Raw genomic sequence first — 22,428 nt, 5'->3', positions numbered from 1 at the left:
GGGAATCGAACCCAGGGCCTCATGTATATGAGGCAAGCACTTTTGCCACTGGGCCATATCCCCAGCCCCAAGACCAGCTGATATTCATGTATTTTGAAGAAAGCTTTTATGATGCCTACATATTTGAATGCCATTTGTCTTGATAGAAAGTTCAAAGGACAGTTCTTTAAACACTTCAAATATTTCGTTGTCTTGCTTCTTATCCTACTGTTGAAAGATATTGGTATCAATCTGATTGTAGTTTTGGCAGATAATCTGTGTTGTTCAGAGAGTTTTAGAATTCACTCTTGATAGTTGAGTGGATTTTTAAATCTTATTCCTCATGCTTAGGCCTCTGTGAATAATCTTTTCATTTTGAAATCTCTTACTGTTTCCTTCCTTAATTCTTATTTTTTTTTTACTTCAATAATTCCTTCAAATAGATTTAATTTCTTTCTGGAACTGTGATCATCTGACAGGCATCCATATATGTCCAGCCTTCTTATCTCTGCCTAGCAGAGTACATTAGCAGTTCTCAGAGCTTAGTCCTCAGAGAAGCAGCATTGTCTTTACTTGGGAGCTCATTAGAAATGAAAACTTCAGGGCTGGGGATATGGCCTAGTGGCAAGAGTGCTTGCCTTGTATACATGAGGCCCTGGGTTCAATTCTCCAGCACCACACATACAGAAAATGGCCAGAAGTGGCGCTGTGGCTCAAGTGGCAGAGTGCTAGCCTAGAGCAAAAAGAAGCCAGGGACAGGGCTCAGGCCCTGAGTCCAAGGCCCAGGAGTGGCAAAAAAAAAAAAAAAAAAAAAAAACCACACAAACAACTTCACCTTCCTCCCCATCACTTAAGGAATCAGTTCGTGTGTGGCTTGGATTAGTTGTTTTGATGCTTACACTGAGTCCTTTCCATATTCTGGATATCAATTTTCTCCCTTGGATGAAGGATATTTCTCTTACTTTGTAGGCTATCTTCACTCTGTGGATGGTGTGTTTTGCTGCTTTTGAATTTCATGCAGTCCTATCAGTCAATTCTTGGTCTTTGTATTCTTTAAGTCACTGAAGTCCTATTAAAAAAAGCCATTGTATCTGTATCCTCATATGTTTTCCATATGTCTTCCTCTTGTAATTTCCAAGTTCCAAGTGTTGAATTGATGCCTTAGATCTTTTCTGAATTGGTTTTTGTACAGGGTGAGAAACAGGGATCTAGTTTTAGTCTCCCACAGGCCTGTCCAGTTTGTCCAGTACCACTTGTTACAGAGCCTGTCTTATTTCCAGTGTAGATTTTGCCACCTTTGTCAACAATTAGATGGTTGTAGCTGTGTGGGATGGATCTTCTGTTTGTCTGTTTTGGTTTTGTGCCAATATGCTGTCTTTGTTACCATGGTTCTATAGATAACTTGAAGTCGAGTATTGTGATAACTCCTTCAGAATTGCTTTAGCTGTGTGTGTGTGTGTGTGATTCCATAGAAGTTTTAGGATTGCTTTTTCTATGTAAAGAGTGTCACTGGAATTATGATACTACTGTGTCTTGCATTTGAATCCTAGCTATTGGAGAAATAGCACCACATCACCATATTTGGTCACAGACTTATATCATGTGCTACATCCTGGAGATGGTTTTTCCAGACTCAGAATTCATTGACCTGGATCTGACACAATCACTAAACCTTCAGAAGGCCATGGTTGTGTGTGTGTGTGTGTGTGTGTGTGTGTGTGTGTGTGTGTGTGTGTGCATATGTCTATGTGTATGCATACACCAATTTGGGGGCTTGAACTCGGCACCTTGGCATTGTCCCTTAGCTCTTTGCCTGAGCTGGTGCTCTGCCACTTGAGGTTCAATCCCACACCTATTTAGGCACATGGGCTGCTCCGGCTGGCTTCAAACTGCAATGGTCAGATCTCAGCCTCCTGAGTAGTTAGGATTATAGGTGTGAACCAAATAGCGCCCAGCCATTCCACTGTCCTTACAAGCTAGTTGTTTCAGGATGATGAATAGAGGCTTTCAGATATTGAGTATTTAAGAGGAATGGATACTTGGTTCCTCTCCCCCCCCATCTTCTGTCATTTCCTTGTAAGTTCCTGTCACAGCGAGAGTATAGGCATGTGTATGAGGCACATCTGAGTCTTATAGATGCTGAAGGAACCAAACAGTAGGACCATGGCACTGTGTAAATGGATCTCACTTTCTAAGTGCATGCTTTTACTCCCACAGTGCCACTTCTACTCCAAATCCTGTGCCATGATTTTAGTTTTTTCCAAAGGATGTAACATGAACTCTGGGTGTTTACTTGGGGAGCTTAGTTACTTCATTCTATTGATAGAAAAGGTAGCTAGATGCATTAAGTGAGCAGTTGGTGACCATGTTTCATGGTGTTTAAGTTAATATTACCTAGTAGAATTATTGTGTGTGAAGTACTGGATCACTTGGGGAAGTTTTCCTAGTTAACATTTTCATGTCTGTCACTGATTGATGAACAGTGTTTAGCTTTTTGCTTGCAGGTAGTTATAAGAACTGAGTTTATGGTATTTCATTAGTAGATTTGACTATCCCTATCAATTGATTACTCGTTAAAGCTTCTGATCTTGACATTCAAGGAAGACACTGGCCAGGAGCCAGTCATCAGGTGCCAGTCTCCGCATGGTTTCTGAGGACACAAGGCACCTTAGCCAGTCTCTTAACATCTGTGGCCTTCAGTTTCTCCATCTGTGAAACATGGGGCCAAGTCAGGCATGCATACCCTTTAGGATGTTCTTTAAAGAAAAAAAACAGAAAAGAAAAATCATTCCAGACAGTAAGAAATGAAGGACAATGAAAAGCAAAGAAAATTGAAAAGCAATGACAATACATACAACTTTAATATTGAGGTGTGTGTGTGTTTGTGTGTGTGTATGTGTGTGTGTATATGTATTTGGTATTTGTGTGTGCCAGCCCTGGGGCTTGAACTCAGAGCCTGGGCGCTATGCCTTTTTCATTCAAGGCTTGTGTTCTACACCGCTTGAGCCTGCAGCTCCAGCATTTTGTAGTTCATTGGGGATAAGTGGCTCACAAACTTTCCTGCCTGGACTGGGTTTGAACTTCAATCCTGAGATTTCAGCCTTCTGAGCAGCTAGGATTACAGTGTGAGCCACCAGCACCCAGCTTTGATTCACTTTTTAGTATTTGCCTTATATGATGACTTTGACCTTCATTTTTTTTATTATTAATTGAACATAAATTTTTTTTACAAGGTGTTGTGCAAAGAGGGTGCAGTTACATAGTAGGGCAGTGTGTACATTTCTTGTGATATCTTACAACCTGTTTTTCCATCCCTTGTCTAGGTCAGGTAGACACATAAGCAATATACAATGTATCAAGCACATATACAGTGTTCACAGACTTGGTCTCTACTGTCTCTCCATCTCCCTTTGTTAACATTGACCTTCGTTTTATCACCCCAACTCTTAACGTTCCTCGCAAGAGTAAACATTTACTAGTAAACAGTTTTGTTTGCATCATTTATTTTATTGTAGTCCATAAATACACTCTTACATGCTACATCATTATTAAGTTAATGTTTTAAAGAATTAACTCTCCAAGGTTAAGGCATCTACTATACTCCACTTTCTAATTTTAAGTATTACAACATAAGAAGTAAAGATGCCAACTTAATTTTGTATTTGCAAGCTTAAATTTAGTGGAATAAATTGAGTAACATCAGAAATTCTAAATAAATTAACAGGCTAGAGGCATAACTAATCATGGTTGTTGTTGTTTTCTGTGTGTGTGTGTGTGTGTGTGTGTGGCAATACTAGGTCTTGCACTTGCTTGGCAGGCACTCTACCCTTTGAGCTGTACTTCCAGTCCTGTTTTGCTTTGATTTTCAGATGGGGTCCTGTACTTTTTGCCTAGGGACAACTTGGACCTCAAACTTTGCACCTGTATTTCCAGTGTAGCTGGAATAACATCATGCCTAATATGTTGGTCAAGATGGGGGTCTTAGTAACTTTTTCACACAGGCTGGCCTTGAACTATGTTCCTCTTTATTTCTGCCTCTTCAGCATCTGGGATTACAGATGTGCAAAACCACAGCTGGCCTCTGCTGAAAATCTTGACGTAGTTTATTACTTGGTTTATTCTTGTGACTCATTTACCTTTTTATGTATAAATCTAAACAGAATGAAAACTCTTCAAGGGTACAATAGGATTGTTAAGAGATGACAAAAACCTCCCCCATCCTTCACAAGACAGGACATCTATCTTGCTTTATAATGTTCATCTGTCATGTTTTGAGCTTCTTACTAAGTGATGCCTGCTTGCTTGGGCACATGCCATTTCTCTTTCTGCTGGGATTTTCTGTGTGGTCAGTGGCGGTAGTGCTGAGCAGGCCTTCATGTTTTTCCTCCGGTGTCTGTAAGACAGGCAACAAATTTCTTCAGCTGTCCTCTGCCCCCACCCAGCCTCTGCAGGAGAAATTAACAGCCAATGCCCACCAAAAAACCCTAGGGAAAATGGGACAAAACCATACACTTGTTCCTCATCAACCCCTTGTTAGTGCCTGTAATAGACTGGAAATGTGAGGTCAGCCAAATACCTCCAAGTTACAATCTCATACACATGTGTTGGCTTTGCTAACTCCAGGGTGAGGCTTCTTGGGGTGAACTTTTGGGGTTTGAATGATCCTTGTCCATGCTTGGTAAATCCATTGTGTACCTGTGACTCAGTACTGGACTTTCTGAACATCATCTTTAGATGACTGACACCATACACCATTGGTGGGGATGAAAATTAGTACAGCCACTATGGAAATCAGTATGGAGGTGTCTCAAAAATGAAAAAGTAAATCTAACATACAATCCTGCAATGCCATTCTGTGCATACTTATGAAAGAATGTAAGTAAGCATACAATAGAGATCAACAGGGATGCCTGAATACTTTTTCTTTCTCCTAGCAGTACTGCGTGGAACTCAAGGCTTTGTGCTTGTGAAGCAGGTGCTCTACCATCTGAGCCATGCTCATCATCCTTTTTTTTCCTTTATTTATTTTTCAGGTATGCTCTTGTCTTTTTCCTAACCAGCCTGAAATATGATCACCTTACCAATGCCTCCTACTTAGCTAGAATAACAAGCACACACAAACATGTCAACGTTTTGGTTTAGGCCAAATCTCATTAGCTTTTTGTTCTGGTTGGCCTTGAAGCCTGAGCCTTCCAGTGTTTACTTCTTGAGTAGCAGGGATTATAGCCCTGAATTACTGTGCCTAGCCTACACTCATGCCTCTTGTGGCACAATTCCCAAGCTGATGAATAGATAAAGATACGCACCATGGAATATTATTCAAACATAAAAAAGACCTAAATTGTTACGACATGACGTACTTTGATATGTGATATCTATTACAACAGAACAGAGTTCCTGGGTTCCTACAACTGGTTTGAGTAGTGTGAAGAGACTGGAACAGTTAGCAAATCATTTGCTCTTGCCCTAACAGCCCGATGTTTTTATTGGTGAACAGGACTCTGTTGTCTTCCCTGGCTGTCAGGCGGGCTCTAGGCACTGAGTGTTCCTTCATGCATCTAAGTCATAAACAAATAACCAATTATGCAATGAAGCCTCACTAGTTTTTGTTTTTCTGTTTCTCAACCCCAGGGTATTCTTTCTCATTCCCTAGGCAGCTTAGGAGGAGAAGGAGCAGCCCCTGGGCTGGAAGTACATCAAGTGTAGAAACTAGGCCACTCAGGGCTGGCTGGCGCCAGGCCCCTGCTGCTCACTTCTGAATGGAGCTCTCCTACTTTGGAGCCCCACAGCTAATGGCCCTGCCGCTGGTGACCCAGGAGCTCCGACAGGTGACACTTAGGGCAAAAGGAAAGGCGCTTTAAGCTTCAGGACATCTCCTCTCTCTATTGCTCTCCGTGTTTGCAGGCTACAGGAGATTTGTTGTTGTTGTTGTTATTGCTGTTTGTGTTAGTATGGGAATGTAAGTTCTCCTAAGAATACTACTTTGGCTTTCTCTCAAATGAAATACTGAAAATTTAACTATGCCCTTAACATTGTAAAAATTAAGCCAACCTTCCCATGCCTCAGTTTTGTTCTGATTGTCACTATATATTTTCTTTTGGGCAGTCTCCCAAAACTTTAAACGTTTCCTCTAAGACTGAAGTTGTGAACTCTTACCTTTGTTCTGCATGGAGTATTCGCAGAGATTGAACTTTCACATTCAGTCCCTGTGGCTTCTTCTAAAACTAAATAGAAGTATCACAGAGAAGACAGAGTAGCATGAAAGCCTGGAATTTAGTACCTATAGAGATATACTTAAAAAAGCAATCCAAAGGCAAGTATATGTTTAAAAGTATCACAACTAGAGCTAATAGTTTAAAACTTTTTATTGTAGAAAAATAATCTTTATCATTCATAGTCAACATTCAGCTCCCTTACCTATCTTCAGTTCACATTATTTATTTATTTATCTATCTATCTATCTATTTATTTATTTATTTTTGCCAGCCCTGGGGCTTGAACTCAGGGCCTGAGCACTGTCCCTGGCTCCTCTTTGCTTAAGGCTAGCACTCTACTACTTGAGCCATAGCATCGCTTCCGGCTTTTTCTATATATGTGGTACTGAGGAATTGAACCCAGGGCTTCATGTATATAAGGCGAGCACTTTACCACTAGGCCATATTCCCAGCCCCAGTTCACATTATTTAAAGGAATCCTCAGTTTTGAGCCAAAAAAGAATGAACCAACTATGAATTACAGGTTGATGCTTAAGTTTCTAAACATGAAATTATCTATGCTATATCGATCCCTGGTTTCTCAGCCTTCCCCTAACCTCCAAAGCAGAGGAACCATCAGAATCTTACTAAGATTCAACTAAGCAATCACAAATATAAACTAAAAAAATAAAGTAAAAATAGATATAAACTAAAAGATATATAAGCTAAAATATTATGTAATATAATATATATGAAATATATAAAATATTAAATACAAAATACTATATAAACTAAAATAGTGCTTTATCATTTTCAATATGGTTTTATAACACTGATTTACTTTTTAATCTAATTTATGGTCACACCAGAAAAATTAATGGAATGAACTGCACATGTGAAAAAATTCCTAATGATAGGCTGTAATTTTGAATGGCACATGGAGATCTTTGTAATTAAATTGGAGTCAGACTTGCTGTACTGAGGATTGAATTTAAAGTTCACGGCCTCATTCTTGCTCAGCTCGCTTGGCTGACACTTTCCCGTTTGAGTCACACCTCCAGCCCAGGTTTTTGTGGTTAATTGGAGATGAGTCTTGGGAACTGTTCTTCCCTGGTTGGCTTTGAACTTCAGTCCTGCAGGTGAGGACTCCGCCTTCTGAGTAGCTAGGGTTACAAGTGTGAGCCATACGTTCATATGTTTTCAATATTACTTCATCTTTTTTTGTCAGTCATAGGGCTGGAACTCGGCCTGGGCACTGCCCCTGAGCTCTTTTGTTCAAAGTTAGCGCTCTACCATTTTGAGCCATAGCTCCACTTCTGGTTTTCTGGTGGTTAATTGGAGATAAGAGTTTCTGGACTTTCCTGCCTGGCTGGCTTTGAATCGAGTTCCTCAGAACTCAACCTCTTGAGTAGCTAGGATTGCAGGTGGGAGCTATCAGCATCCAGCTTATTAAGAAGAGCACAAAGTCAAATGATTCAACATACAGTAAAAATAAGGCAGAACATGTCATTTTTAGTAAAAATATTTTAGGTGTCTTAACTATCTGGTTCTGAATCAATACAGCATATTTGTGGTGTGTGGTACAATGAAGACATACATAGCTTAAGGCTAGCACTCTACCACTTGAGCCACAGCACCACTTCCAGCCTTTTCTGTTTATGTTGTGCTGAGGAATTGAACTCAGGGCTTCATGCATGCTAGGCAAGCACTCTACCACTAAGCCACATTCCCAGCCTGACATATTGTTTTAAATATCTAGTTTTTCTATGGAAAAAATGTGAAGAACACATTTGTAGCTGGTATACTGGTACACACCTGTAATCCCAGCTCTTGAGAGGCTGAGGCTTGAGGGGATGTGTGGGGCTAGGAAAGATTGGGGAGAATGTGACATCAAGGGGAGGGGTGACATCAATCAAGATGCACTATACTCATAAATTCATTGGTTGAATTGAAATCCTTTGGTATAACTATTTACAGATAATAAAATACATTTTTAAAAAGTTCAAGTCCAGCCTGGGTAATAATGAGACCTTGTCTCAATAAACAAACCAACCAGTATGCAATTTCAGTAAAGAATTAGATTTGAAGTCATGTGAGCATAATGAATGGTGTAAAGAGCTCGTGTAATGATTTTTTCAGTGATCTGTTTTCAGTTCTCAATGGAGAGTTCTTCATTTGTTTCTGCCTCACCTCCTTTCCATGGGGTGAGAACAAGAGGCCAGGGTAGACGGCAAGGAGATGTCTTTAAGTTCTTTGCACCAACCTGTCAGGATGCCATCGAGTTGCTCCACCATAAACTTTGCATCCTCCTCGGTGAAGCACAGGGGTGGTTTGATCTTGAGCACATTTCTGTGTGGCCCATCTGCGCTGAGGAGTACCTGGCTTTCTTTCATTCTAACGGCAGGAAATAGGTGGGACAGCATACAAATGAAAAGTAGGATTATTTGCCCAACCCAGCGCCGACAAGTGTACTGCATTCAAGGTGCCATGTTGATAAACTGCCCGACTTAATTGCATCTCTTTTTTTTTTTCTTTGAGAGGTAAGAAGGGAGTAAAGCAAACGTTTAAGGGGGCCAAGATATCAAACAGATGTGGATGTGAATATACCTGTAGATGACGTGTTGAGCTTCGGCTGTGGCTGGAGTTCTTTTCTCCTGGTCCTTCACTAAGTCAATTCCAATGAAAAGGCCAACACCCCTGAGGAAGGTGGAAAAAAAAGTGATCGCATACAACTAATCAACAACACACTGCACTGTTACAGAAAAGTAACACTGTCCCCAAACATTATTTGTGTGTGTGTGTTTATGTGTGCTGGTACTGGGGCTTGAACTCAGAACCTGAGCACTGTCCCTTAGCTGGTTTTGCTCAAGGTTGGTGCTCTTGTACTTTAACTACAGCTTCACTTCCTCCTTTTTGCTGTTTTATTGGAAACGAGAGTCTCATGGACTTATTCTACCCAGAGTGGCTTCCAACTGTGATCCTCAGATCTCAGTCTCTTAAGTAGCAAGGATTAGAGGTGTAGACCTTGGTGCCCCTCCTAAATGTTAGCTTTCATTTGAAGGTGAAGGTGAGGTCTCTAATTGTTACGGATTTTAACTAATCCAGAATGCCAACTCTGTGCACAGTTGCCTTTAGCTTTTGGTTTCTGGAGAGCAGTCAGTCCTGGTGGAGTTTGAACACAGGGGGTTGAACTTGCTAGGCAGGTGCTTTACTGCTGAGTCAGATCTCATGCCATTTAACTTCTATCTATTCATATGATGGTAAATATATATATATATCATGTTAATATATAGAAATGTTCATATAGCTATATACATACATAAAATGTCCACATTTTTTAGGATCTCATGTAATTTTCCACAAATCATTTAGATTTAAGTTACTTCCTTTTATCTCTCTTTGGGTGCTAAGATGATCCTAGCTTTATAAAAAGGTAAGTGTATATAAAAATCAGGAAAGAGATATGCCCACATTAACTGGGCTGAGACCTAGGTTCTGCATTGATTGATTTTTGCCTTTTCTGTGTTTTAGTGTCTTCCACAGTATGTTTCATATACTTTATTTCAACTATATAAGATAAATGCTTTGGACAAATGAACAACTAGATGATAACTTTATGATAGACATACCGAATATCTCCTATCAAAGTGTGTTTAGCCTTCTGTCTATTCAGTAACTCAATAAGATAGTTTCCTACTCGTGTAGCATTTCCTTGAAGGTCTTCATTTTTAATTATGTCTAAGACAGCCAAACCAACAGCACAAGATACTGGATTTCCTCCATACTGTAAAGAAAGAAAATTAATAAAAATTTAGTAGGTAAATTAGTGGTACTGCTTTATCTATGAAAAATTTGATTCATAGACATATCTGAGCCATAAGCCTATATATTTCACACATACTAAGAAATATAATTTCAGTAGAATTTTCTTATATTCTCAGACTTGGAATACAGCATTATTTTGTCCATAAGGATTGAGCAAAATTCATTCCAGATTCATGCTGTGTAACTAGTAAGAACTATCAAGGAATTTACTGATTTATCCAAACAACAAGGAAAAATAAGACGTTACACTGTGGATTAAAGATTTCAAGAGTGTGGCTCAGTAATGGAAATCTTGTGTTTTTTTTTTTTTTTTTTTTTTTTTTTTTTTTTTTTTTTTGCCAGTCCTGGGCCTTGGACTCAGGGCCTGAGCACTGTCCCTGGCTTCTTCCCGCTCAAGGCTAGCACTCTGCCACTTGAGCCACAGCGCCGCTTCTGGCCGTTTTCTGTATATGTGGTGCTGGGGAATAGAACCTAGGGCCTCGTGTATCCGAGGCTGGCACTCTTGCCGCTAGGCTATATCCCCAGCCCAGTAATGGAAATCTTGAAGAGCTGCCTGGAAACATCCCAGCAAGGACTTTCCCCCCAAAATGTCCTTCGATTTGCAATTTACTTTAGCTGCGACAAATGCTGTTATATATGCTATACAGTTGACAATGATTTTTTCCAAGCCTAAAGCTTATTACATTTGGGAGTAAAGCAAAGGAAATATATATATCCCAGAGATAAAAATTTAGTGTCTCTTGTGAGAGTAGAATAATATTTATAGTATTGAATCATCTAAATACTTCAAATTGTTTAGAAATCTTTTTGGAATTTTAATATACCTAATCTATACAGATCTCTCTCTATATATATCAAAGAGGATCACACTGTTAATGAAAATATAACCTCAGAAGTTTAGGAGGATAGCCATCTCTCATTGGAAAAATTAATAAGACTGTGTTAGGAAGAGGAAAAATAGAGGAATCATACCATATAAAGTAAAATCAGACTAGATCAAAGTTTGACCTTAATTCTGGGGTGGCTAGTTGGTACCACTGAGCCTTATTTCTTTATTATATTGGCAAAATGTATCAGATCATACATTATTTTTTCCTTTTCAGATTAAAGTTATAGACCACAGCTTACCGTATTGAAGTATTCCATCCCAGAGTTATTGAAGGCTTCTGCAATCTCTCTGGTGGTCACCACACATGCCACTGGGTGCCCATTGCCCATGGGTTTCCCCATTGTGACAATGTCTGGGACAAAGTCTTCCCCATGCATTTGGAAGCTCCAGAAATATTTCCCAATGCGGCCAAAGCCTACCTGGACTTCATCAGCTATAAACACTCCCCCTGCTTTGTGCACATACCTGAAAACAAAGATGTATTTTAGGTCACCAAGATTCCTCAAACTTGCTGGGCCTAGCTACTCAGGAGGCTGAGATCTAAGGATCTCGATTTGAAGCCATAACTAACCAGCAAATAGCTGGAAGTGGAGCTGTGGCTCAAGTAGTAGAATGTCAGCCTTGAGCAAAAAGTTAAGGAATAGTGCCCAGGCCCTGAGTTCAAGCCCCAATACACACATATACAAAGTAACCCAAAGCCTTAATCTACCTTAAGGATATTCTAGTATTCAAAACCTCAAACAGGCTCTACAATATAATCACATTTTTTCTAGACAAGACACCTTTTGCATTGTTTGAATTTGTGCTGCTTAATGTAAGCTATATGGAAGTAGTCTATGTGGGAAAAGAAAGAATCAAGTGGTTTTTAGCAGGGTTAATTTTCACTTTTCTATTAATGCTTTAGGCTTTGGTACTACCAGCTGATCAGACAGGATTCAAGGCCTGGCTCTTCATCAGAGTCCTGAAGACTGTTTTGCTGGTCTGGGGGCGGGGGGGGTCAATACTTAATTTGCTGCATCTTTGGAAAGGTCAGAGCAGCATCTGCGAGTCCTGAGCAGGCAAAAAATAGTCTGTTTACCACCTAGCCTGAAGTACTTTGATATTTTAGCAATTACTTTAGGCCGTACAGAATTTTCACAGTGCTCTCTTAGTCTGACCAAGGATGCACAAGTCAAGTACATACTCTGCCACTTTCTGGAAGTAGCCTGCTGGAGGAATGATTTGGCCACCACAGCTCTGCATGGATTCGGCAATAAAGGCAGCAATCTAAAAAGAGAAGATGGGAGTATGTGTGTGTGTTCAAAGTTCATTAGGTTCCCCTTACCCCCTGCAGAAGATCATTTTTTATAGGATAGTTGATTTAAAGAGTGGCTAGGAAAAGACCTACTGTGGGTGCCAAAGAGGCCTTGTGATTAAAAGATGCCAGTGATAGAGAAGCAACTGATCTAACAGCATTCGTGTCTGAAGATCTAGAATATCAATAGAGCTACTGAGGGATATGGAGATGAGAGGGCGAGTTCCACCTTTTCATAATTACTTTCAGCTCCCTGGGGTAATTATAATGTGCTGCAGAAGACTGATGTTTTGATCAGTCTTTGATGTGAACATCTAAAAAGTTAGCCCAGGTGCCTTTTTCAAAGCTCAGTGAAATAGGGTGGCTTAAGGCTAGGATTAGTGCCAAGTAAATGGAAGGGTGGCCTTGTGGACTACACCATAAGTCTATGCTAGATTTCCAGGCCTTGCCCTGAGTCAAGGCTTACCTAAACAGGTAGGAAACTCAAGATAGGGCCCACAGATGAAGTTGTCTGGAGGGAAAGGCAGGGAAAGGAGGAGATGGATTACCATGACATAAGAGGACAAATTACAAGAAGACCATGAGATAAGAAATCAAGAGACCCAAGATCTCACACTAATCCTCAACGGTTGTATTAGTTGGGGTTAAACCATTCACTAAATAATCAGAGAAATTATTTAGTGTGTTAGATATAGAATGAGGCTGTTGGGCTTCAGAGATTTTGATGTAATGTTTCAAGACTTTGTGTCTCTAACACTTAAACATCTGCCTTCTAGTTGCTCATTACTTCTAGCATTGGTGACATGATGGTATTAATGCAAGTACTTGTGAATATTGCATGCTAATATTCTTAAAAATGCTTTGCATCCTCCTTTTGCAGAAAATGGCACGCATGATGTGAATTTTTTTTCCCTGAAAGCATTTGCTTACTGCATTGTAAAGACGTATAGGCTGTATCTGGAGAGGGAGACTCGGTAGCTTCCTTCAACAGAGAGATTTAGGTCTGCACAGATATCAAAAGAAAAGGAGAAGAGGAAGAAGAGAAGGAGGAAGGAAAGAGGGAGAAGAGGGGGAGAAAGGAGGAGGAGGGGAAGTAGAAACAGCTCAGAAATGTGAAATGGTTCACCAAGTTCAAAAGACAAAAATATTTGAATTCTTTGGATCTTTGGACAAAGGAAACAATTTTTATTTCTATTTTTTAGTTGCCATGTCTTGTCATAAGTCAGTTGAAAGGCAAAGTGTTATCAAACTGTACTAAGTATCTATATTGGTAACCCCCAAATGGGCTGAGCATTGATTGTTAAGCTAAAGACAGTAGGGTAAAGACTGAAAAAATGAAGACCCCTTTCCTGCTCTAGTTGAGGATTCTAGTTCTGTCTTATAAGTTCAGACCCAGTCTCAAGGATGTTTTTCTGTCTACCCAGGCACAGACTATCCTCAGGCTCTGTACCTACTTGAAGTTTGAAATAACACAGATGTTCCTTTGTATGTCTGAAAGGCCCCAAGGCCACTCTGGATCTTCCTTTCACCAGACATTAATCCTTCATGCTCCTCTCAACTGGAAGAGTCTGCCCCTGACCTATCACCTTTCCTAAAGCTTTCTTCCCCCTGTCCTCTGGACCAGGCCCTGTACCACTGAAGAGGTCAGAAGTAGGCCACCAGCCCTTGCCTTTTCATGAGCCATAAAAGTTACCATTTTAATGTAATGACTGTAACACTGCACTTTTTGAAATATGAACCAAGTGGCAAAACACAACCAGAGAACTGAAAGGAAGACTTCTCTTCTATCTGGTGAATTGCAAGCCATGCCACCCATTATATAAATGATGTTAGTGTGCTTCCAAAAATTGCCAACCTTCCTTCCACTGTTATGAGCTGCTTGGATAATTTTCTTCACTTCATCTGCATAGGCACTGGCTGGGTCTGGGTGATCTTCTCTGTATTTTCCCCTGTAAGTATCTGGAGTTGGTGCCTAAAAATATCAAATTATGTCATTTCTCATTATTTATCTCTTTGACCAACTTAAAGGCATTCCCCCCAGGGGCATGGTAGGAGATAGTCATGCTGATTTAAGTGACTCTACGTTCTCTTGTTCTTTTCCTCCACATTTCTGACTGCCATAGAGATCTAATATCTTTGAATTATGAACAGGAGCTTGGTTTTGGTTTCAGACTTTTATAACTCAAGACTTTATCTTGATTCTTATAAAAAGCAAATTTAGATCAAGTGCAGTATAAAATGTAAGTTTTACGACTGTATAAAAATGTCAATGAATGGAAACAGTATTAATGATTTTATATTTAAAAAATCCCAATACTTCACCATAGCAGAAGTAATCATTCAGAAAACTAGAAGGAGTTAGCATTGATAGCAGATCTTAAAATCCTGAAGGAGGTAGTGATGTTTTGCTTTAGAAATTCTACTCCTCCGAGCTGGACACTGGTGGCTCATCCTGTAATCCTAGCTACTCTGGAGGCTGAGATATAAGGATCACAGTTAAAAGCCAGTCCAGGCAGAAAAGTCCGTGAGACTCTTATCTCCAATTAGCCACCAGAAGAGTGGAAGTGGTGCTGTGGCTCAAAGTGGTAGAGTGCTAGCTTTGAGCGAAAGAGCTCAGGACAGTGCCCAAGCCCTGAGTTCAAGCCCCATGACTACTCATCTGGGATGTACTTTAGTGGCAAAACACTTTCCTAGTAAGTGCAATCTCCTGGGCTCAATCCCTAGCATGAAAAAAGAAAAGACAAAAAAGTCTATGGATCATTTGCAGAAACACAGCAAATAAATTCTACTGTTTTGACAGCTTGGTTGGCTTTTTTGACTTAATAGATCTATATAATAATTCAGCACAAAGCAAGTTGTTGTTGTTTTGTAGTCATATAGATGCAGCTCAAAATTTTGAGTTGGTATCAGTGGTAGGAAAAGTAATGGTAGATCGAAGAGCATGAAAAATAAAATGACACTTGGAATAACATATGGTAGTTTTAAACTAACTTGCTTATTGTAAAGATCACCAATGGGCCTCAAGACACGTTCTGTCATTCTGCAGCCCTTCATCGTGAGCAAGTCACACGCTGCTGTAGATCTTTATTTCTTTTTCTGTGGTTTCATTTCAATGAAAATATTGGACTGAATCATTTCTAGACATCCATCTAGTCCTAGCATTCTGATCGTAGGATACATAGATACTTACCACGTGCACAAATTCTTTCTTCACATCTTTGCCCTTCCGAAATTTATATGGGCTGATCTCAATTAAAGAAGACAAATGGCCATGATAAGCACTAAAAAGAAAAAAGAAGAGCAACCTCAATGGCTCCAAGAATGATGCTTTTCTAGTATAGGAACTAGAGTGCTGCATTGACCTATGTACAGCCATCCAGGGAAAGGCCCAGCACTGGTGACAGCACTAAGATCTAATTTTTTTTTTTTAAGGCAAGGCTATGCATTTAGTTTGCCCATTTCCTCTTATGTCTGTAAGAAAACACATAGAAAGCTAAGCATGTGTCCTCAAAAGCAAGTTGTGTAACATGATTTTCTTGATTGTGATGCTAAATTAGTCTCTAAATGTGATTTATTTTTTATAGTTTAATGCAAAATTCACACACACACACACACACATATATATATATATACATATTAAATAGTGTCTCATATATTGCCCTTATTGGCCTTGAATTTTCTATTCCCAAGTCATTCTTCTGCTTCAGTCGCACTGGTAGCTGGGATACTGGGACTATGGGAATGTACCAACATGTCTAGTTGGTAATTTTGTTGTTGTTGCAATGCCATGGTTTGAACTTGGAGCTCCTCCCTTGCAAGGCAGGTTCTCTACTACTGAGACACTTCTCCAGACTTTTTATTTGTCGATCTTGGGGCTTGAATTTAGGGCCTGAGTGCTGTCCACTGAGCTCTTTTTGCTCAAGGCAAGCACTCTACCACTCTATCACTTTGAGACCCAGCTCCACTTCCAGTTTCCTGGAGATTAATTGGAGATAAGAGTCTCATGGACTTCTACCACAGCTGGCTTCGAACCACAATCCTCAAATCTCAGCCCTCTGAGTAGCTAGGAATGTAGGTGTGAGCCACCAGTACCTGGCTGGTTATTTTTAACTTGAAGTCTGTCGTGTGTGTGTGTGTGTGTGTGTGTGTGTGTTTGTGTGTGTGTGTGTGTGTGTGTGTGTGTGTGTGTGTTTATGTGCTTCTATGATGGTAGGGATCTATCATCTTTTCTATCTTCTCTCCATAGAGATGTTTTTTGCCCAGGCTGGCCTGAAACCTTGATCCTTGTGATCTCAGCCTTCCATATAGCTTGGGATGACATGTGTGCCAATGTGCCCACCTATGATTTGAGAAGGGGGTTTCCAAGGACTCTTGCCACTAGGCCATATTCCCAGCCCCTCATATACATTATGGATTGAAATGATACCTTAGCAATCATGATTATCAGACCACTTAAAATTTTTTTATGTGGCTCATATTGTATCTTTATTGGACTATGCTCAGTTAGGAAAACAGCAGAGGCATAAAATGTGGAGATAAAGAGATCTATAGCAATATTTGAACAAAAAGATGTACATAAAGTAATACATATTTTATACAGGTGTATTTAATGTCTTTTAGTATTGATCTTAGTTTTTATACATGATGGAGAAAGAGAATAAAAGAGAAAAAATAGCCATGTGACTCACACCTGTAATCCTAGCTACTCAGCAGGCTGAGATCTGAGAATGTCGATTTAAAGCTAGTCAGGGCAGGAAAGTCTATGAGGCTCTTATCTCTAACTAATGACAAAAAATCTGGAAGTGGAGCTGTGGCTCAAGTAGTACAGTGTTAGCCTTGAACAGAAGGGTTCAAGGACAATACCTGAGACCAGAGTTCAAGCCCCAGGAATGGCACCAAAAACAACAAAAATGAAAAAAGAAAGCTTTCCTCTTTTAGAGAACCTAGTGATATGTTTTATTGGCAAAGGGGACTTTGCTGATGTGATTAAATTCAATAGATTTAAGCTGATCTCAACAACTATGTAATTTAAAAATATGACTCTAGGTGTCTTCCCTTTTCCACTTGGGTCTATGTTATCTGTGATGTACAGCAGTATAATTTTGTCTCCAAAGACCTTCTTACTTATAAACCCCAGAACTCCAAGACTTACTGGTCCAGAGTGATCACGTCTTCGTGGCCCCGGAACTGGCGAGCCAGGCGTAAAGCCAAGTCATTGGCTTCAGATCTGTTAATATATATTACACAATGAATATATTACGAAATGTGACGTTAGGGACTGGGAATATTGCCTAGTGGTAAAGTGCTCGCCTTGTATACATGAAGCCCTGGGTTCAAGTCCTCAGCACCACATAAATAGAAAAGGCCAGAGGTGGCGCTGTGCCTCAAGTGGTAGAGTGTTAGCCTTGAGCAAAAAAGAAGCCAGGGACAGTGCTCAGGCCATGAGTTCAAGCCCCAGGACTGGCAAAAAAAAAAAAAAAGTGACTTTAGTGGTAAGGTTACTTGGAGTCAGAAATCTATCAAGAAGGGTCTGGGAAGGTGGCTTAGTGGTAGAGAGCTTGCCTAGCATGCCAGGGACAGCACCCAGGCCATGAGTTCAAGCCCCAGGACTGGCAAAATAAATTCCATTAAGTAGTAAGTTCAGGGCCTTCCCTTTCCATCTCACAGCCCCACAAGCCCACGTTACCTGCTCGTACAGCTTCCCCAGATGTTCTCAATAAAGAGTGAGAGCTATACAAGAAGCACTGTAAACATTACAGATGTGTCGCCCATTTCAATGTTCACCCCAAAGCCAGGTGCTGGTGGCTCATGCCTGTTAATCTTAGCTACTCAGGAGGCTAAGATATGAGCATCTCAGTTCAAAGCCAGCCCAGGGAAGGAAAGTCCATGAGACTCTCTAATCATCAAAAAGTTAGAAGTGGAGCTGCGGCTCAAGTGGTAGAGCCAGTAGCCTTGAGCACAAGAGCTCAGAGTCAGTGCTCAGGCCCTGAATTCAAGCCCCAAGATTGGCACAAAGAAAAAAAAAGTTCTCCCCTGTTCAGCCCATCCGTTCAGCTTATCAGTAGCTTTGAGAGCTAAAGGAGAGAAATGGGAAGTGGAGAGTCTAGTAGCTTGCCTGACAAACTATGTTGCATTGACTCAATATTTGATCCATATCCTTACCTATACAATGCAGGCCACATTTTTTTTCTATCTGGATCAGAGACTCCAAATATACTATACTATACTAAATATACACAGAGAAAGAACATCATTTGTGGGCTGTTTTCTGTCTACTAGACACCATGCCAAATGTTCACATGTTTTCATCACAATTCTGCAAGTCAAGTGCTGACATTTCTTTGTAATGGATGAGGAATGCACTTTCAGAGAGGTTAAGCCACCAGAATAAAGGCGCACAGCTAGTATGAGATAGAGCTGGGATTCAGATCGAACCCCACATAATGGGGAGTACTCTTCTTTTGGGTGTATATGCTGTGTCACACTGTAGGAACTAGAACTTTTTACGTGCCTGCTTGACACAATCATGGTCATTTTAAGGGTAGCTGCCATCTTACAAGAAGCTATTTTAGTTAAGCCATATCCTGTTATAAGAATTATTGTTCTAGCTGGGTGCTAGTGGTTTACGCCTGGAATCCTAGCTACTCAGGAGGCTGAGATGTGAGAATTGTAGTTTGAAGTCAGCATGGGCAGAGAACTCCATGAGACTCTTACCTGCAATAAGCCACTCAGAAAAAGCCAGAAGTGGTGCTGTGGCTCAAGTGGTAGAGCACTAGACTTGAGTACAAAGAGGCTCAGGTACAGCACCCAGGCCTCGAGTTCAAGCCCCCACGTCCCCCATTGTTGTTCTGGGGATGGAGGCATGGCTCAAATGGTAGAGCTCCAGCTGAGTTAGAATTATTTTCCTGCGTGGGCCAGGTGTCCTGGTTTTGGTTTTGTCTATTTAACCTGAAGCCGATGTCTATACCTCTGAAGATGATTAAAGAGATACTGAAGTGCTGTCTTCCTGTGTCTGCCAGGTCATAAACTTCTTTCTCCCTGTCACCATGTTGCTTTATTTGATATACAGTGACACAAGGCCAACCCTAACTTGGGACACTTGGACTTTGGGTCTGGGGTCTAAAAACAAAAGTTTTAGAGAGAGACATTTCTTTTGGTCTGTTCTTTCTTTATTTTGGTTCTGGGGATGGAACCCAGGACATTGTACTTGCTAGGCAAGCGCTTTGCCACTGAGCGACATCCCAGCCCCCACAGAGCCATTCCTTTGCTGCAATTTCTCCCTTGTGTTCAGAAGACACTATCTGCCCTGTTTGCTCTTTATTTTCTAAAGAGGTGAGTATTATTTGATCAGGTAGCGTTCAAGTCATGAGATAAAGCAAACAAAAAGTCAGGCTTCTAGGGTGAGCCAATGGTAAGAATTTTGTCAACACGTTTTAGATATTTATGCATTACCCCAACAGAAAAGCAAAAGGGAGGGAGGGAAGGAGTGGACAGTCTAAAGGGAATGGGGTGGGGAGGAGGAAAACATACCCAGAATTGGTGAAATAGCAAACGGAGAGCTTCTCTGGCAGGGTGGCGGAAAGGCGCTTGGCATACTCTACCATGTTGTCGTGGAGGAATCGAGAGTTTGTATTGAGCAGCTCCATCTGTTCTAACGCAGCTTTGACCACTTCGGGGTGACAATGGCCCACTGCAATTTAGGAGACAAAATACACTAAGTGCCTATGCAGTGAGTGGAACCTGAAACAAGAAATTAAAAGGTGCGTTCTCGTGTCTTGTACATGTTGAAGCAAACTTTCCAGTAATAGGACTGCAGCTAATGCCAGCCCTGAGGTAAATATTGTGATAAACACTGAGAGAAACATTGTCTCCTTCACAGAATGGCACAGACAGGACATTTACCATGGGCTACGTTGTTAATGCAGTCCAAGTACCGTTGGCCCTTCTCATCGAACATGTACTGCCTCTGGGCTTGCACTATTTTGATGGGATCCGTGGCAAAGAAAACTTTGCATGAGGGCCTAGAAAGAAAGGAAATATTTTGGTCTGGGCAACTCAGTATTTTTCCTTCTAGATGGAGGTCACCATCAGTGGAAAGTTACCATTCTATAAATGGAAGCGAAAACACAACCTGTGTGACACACAGGCTTTGTGTTTTTGTCTCCTATCTCCCTGCAACCTTTTACCTTAATCCTTAAGCCACGCCACTGCTCATATTTCTTAAAGCTTGCTTTATTAAATTTGCCACCATTTGACAGCTCTGTTTGGAGGTGCATGAATCAACTCACTAAATAGTCATAATTTCACAAACCAATAGAAAGTTTTTCTTTGGGGAGTCCTCTCTCCCCTTTGTGAGTCTTACTGTGTGTCAGGAACTGTGACATATTTTACAGATATTATCTTAAGTCCTCCAAACAATCAACCGAACTAAAGATTGTTATCAGTCTTTTATGGGTAAAGAGGCACAGAGAAACAAATTTGATCAGGGTATAGACATACAGTGAGAGAAAACCATAAGTATATTCCTTCTTCCAGAGAATTTGTTTTGCTAAACCTTGCTAGGTTTCCAATGAAATTACATAGAATTGAAAACAAACAATGAGTGCTTGGAAAAAGTGGGTGTGATCAGCTAATGGGTAAGAAGTTGGTCATTTTACAAGAGAAATCTGTCTCCTCAGTCATCTGCCGACTTTCCTGATGAGGTCGGGAACTTCATTCAGTAAATGAGCTAGCATTGGCACACTTTTTTGGGAGGGGTGTTCCTTGGTCTTCTTTTGCTTTCTGATCTATTGCACCAGTTATCTGAATATTGCAGACAATTGAGTTTTTACAGTGTAGGGGTTCACAATTAGCAATTATATTCATGTCCATCTTTAAAAACAGGCACAGAACATCAACACACTTCTTACTCCCATTAGCTTGCTCCTGTAAAAGTAGAATGCTGTTTTATTAAAGTCGCCTGGAAGAGGCCTCTTGGGCATAGTGACACTCATATAGGACCAGAGAACAGGCCAGCAGTGTAGACTGCGTGCAGTACGGACTCATTTATAAAACCAACCTGGGAGAGATTTTAAAATCCACGCGAAGGCACAGCTCAGAAGACTGCACCTCTGCTGACTGAAATCCTGGCAGAAGTTGGTTTAAAGTTGTTTTTTTTTTTTTGTTTGTTTGTTTGTAAGCTTTAGTGAAGCAAGTATGCAAAATTAAAAAAAAAAAGCAGGCAACTTTAAACAAAACTTGGCGCTTTCTTGTTTTCTTACACATCATGGAAAATGTGTGGGTTGGCAGAGTGCAGGCTTTCAGGTTGGGTGGGATTGGGGTGCAGTATGCAGAGGAGCGCTTCTGCCCGCTCCCCAGCCAGGGGCCCGGGAAGGGGGAGGGGGTCGGAGGCACCAAGCCCAGGCTCCCAGGGCGGGCGCGAATGCGCATGCTCAAGCGCAGCCCGAGGTGGGCGGGCGTCCTGGGTCCCCTGGGCGCACTGACAGGTTGCAGCCTGGAGAGCTTCAGGGCGCTGTGTGGGGCTGGCTCTTGCTCTCTCCCAGCCTTTTGCAGCTCTCCCCTGCCTCCCCCCCCCCCACCCCGCTCTCTACCCCCATCGCCCCTCTTTGCACCTCTGGGGAGCCCTTACCCGATGTGCTTCCCCCTCAACGCCAGGGTGTCCTGCTTGCTGTACAGCTCGCACATGGCTGCAGGTGCTGAGGGTCGGGGTGTCTCAGCGGCGGGGGGCTTTCCTCCCCTTACCTCTCGTGGGGTTCCCCCCCTTTGCCCTGGGCGTCGGAGGTCACTGATGGCATCAAGCAGCTAGGGTCATCCTCCTTTTAAGGGTTGCCCTGCCTTTGCCCTTGGCCAAGTCCCTCCCTTTGCTTCCCCTCCTCCGCCTGGTGCCTGCTTGGCAAGTCACCCGCCAGGCCGGCCACCTCCGCCCCCAGTCTGGCTGGCTCCTGTCCCTGCCCCGGTGCCCACAGGCCCTCCCGGCCCTCCCCTGCAAACCCTTCCCTCTCTTCTTGGCCCTTCCTTCTCTTCCACTGGATTTGCTCCATTTCCCATTCTCATTTCTTTTTAGTGTATTCCTTTAATTTTCTTATTTTAATTTAAAAATTACCTTTTGTTATAATAAAGGTGACGTACAGAGGGATTACAATGACACGAGTCAGGTAGCGAGTACATGTCCTTTTGTACAGTGCCTTCCCTTCCCTCCCTCTCTCCCAATCCATCTCTCCTTCCCTTTTATTTTATTTTTTTGCAAA

The 22,428-nt window shown here is 41.4% G+C and overlaps 1 protein-coding gene across 1 annotated transcript; it reads right to left on the bottom strand.

The window, feature by feature from the left end:
- Nucleotides 1-3,868: 3,868 nt before the first annotated feature.
- Etnppl (ethanolamine-phosphate phospho-lyase) lies at nucleotides 3,869-21,987 on the bottom strand. Its single transcript, XM_048333608.1, has 13 exons — nucleotides 21,810-21,987; nucleotides 20,084-20,202; nucleotides 19,712-19,871; nucleotides 17,334-17,408; nucleotides 15,372-15,462; nucleotides 14,037-14,153; nucleotides 12,071-12,153; nucleotides 11,127-11,352; nucleotides 9,803-9,957; nucleotides 8,781-8,870; nucleotides 8,437-8,567; nucleotides 6,136-6,203; nucleotides 3,869-4,372 (listed from the first exon to the last, which is right to left on the bottom strand). The coding sequence occupies exons 1-13, from the start codon at nucleotides 21,863-21,865 to the stop codon at nucleotides 4,244-4,246; spliced, it is 1,500 nt and encodes a 499-aa protein (XP_048189565.1). The 5' UTR covers nucleotides 21,866-21,987; the 3' UTR covers nucleotides 3,869-4,243.
- Nucleotides 21,988-22,428: the final 441 nt, after the last annotated feature.

Source organism: Perognathus longimembris, chromosome 24, assembly GCF_023159225.1.
Source record: "Perognathus longimembris pacificus isolate PPM17 chromosome 24, ASM2315922v1, whole genome shotgun sequence".
NCBI lineage: Eukaryota > Metazoa > Chordata > Mammalia > Rodentia > Heteromyidae > Perognathus > Perognathus longimembris.
Note: the sequence above shows the minus strand (reverse complement) of the source record. Positions and strands in the feature narration are given on the sequence as shown.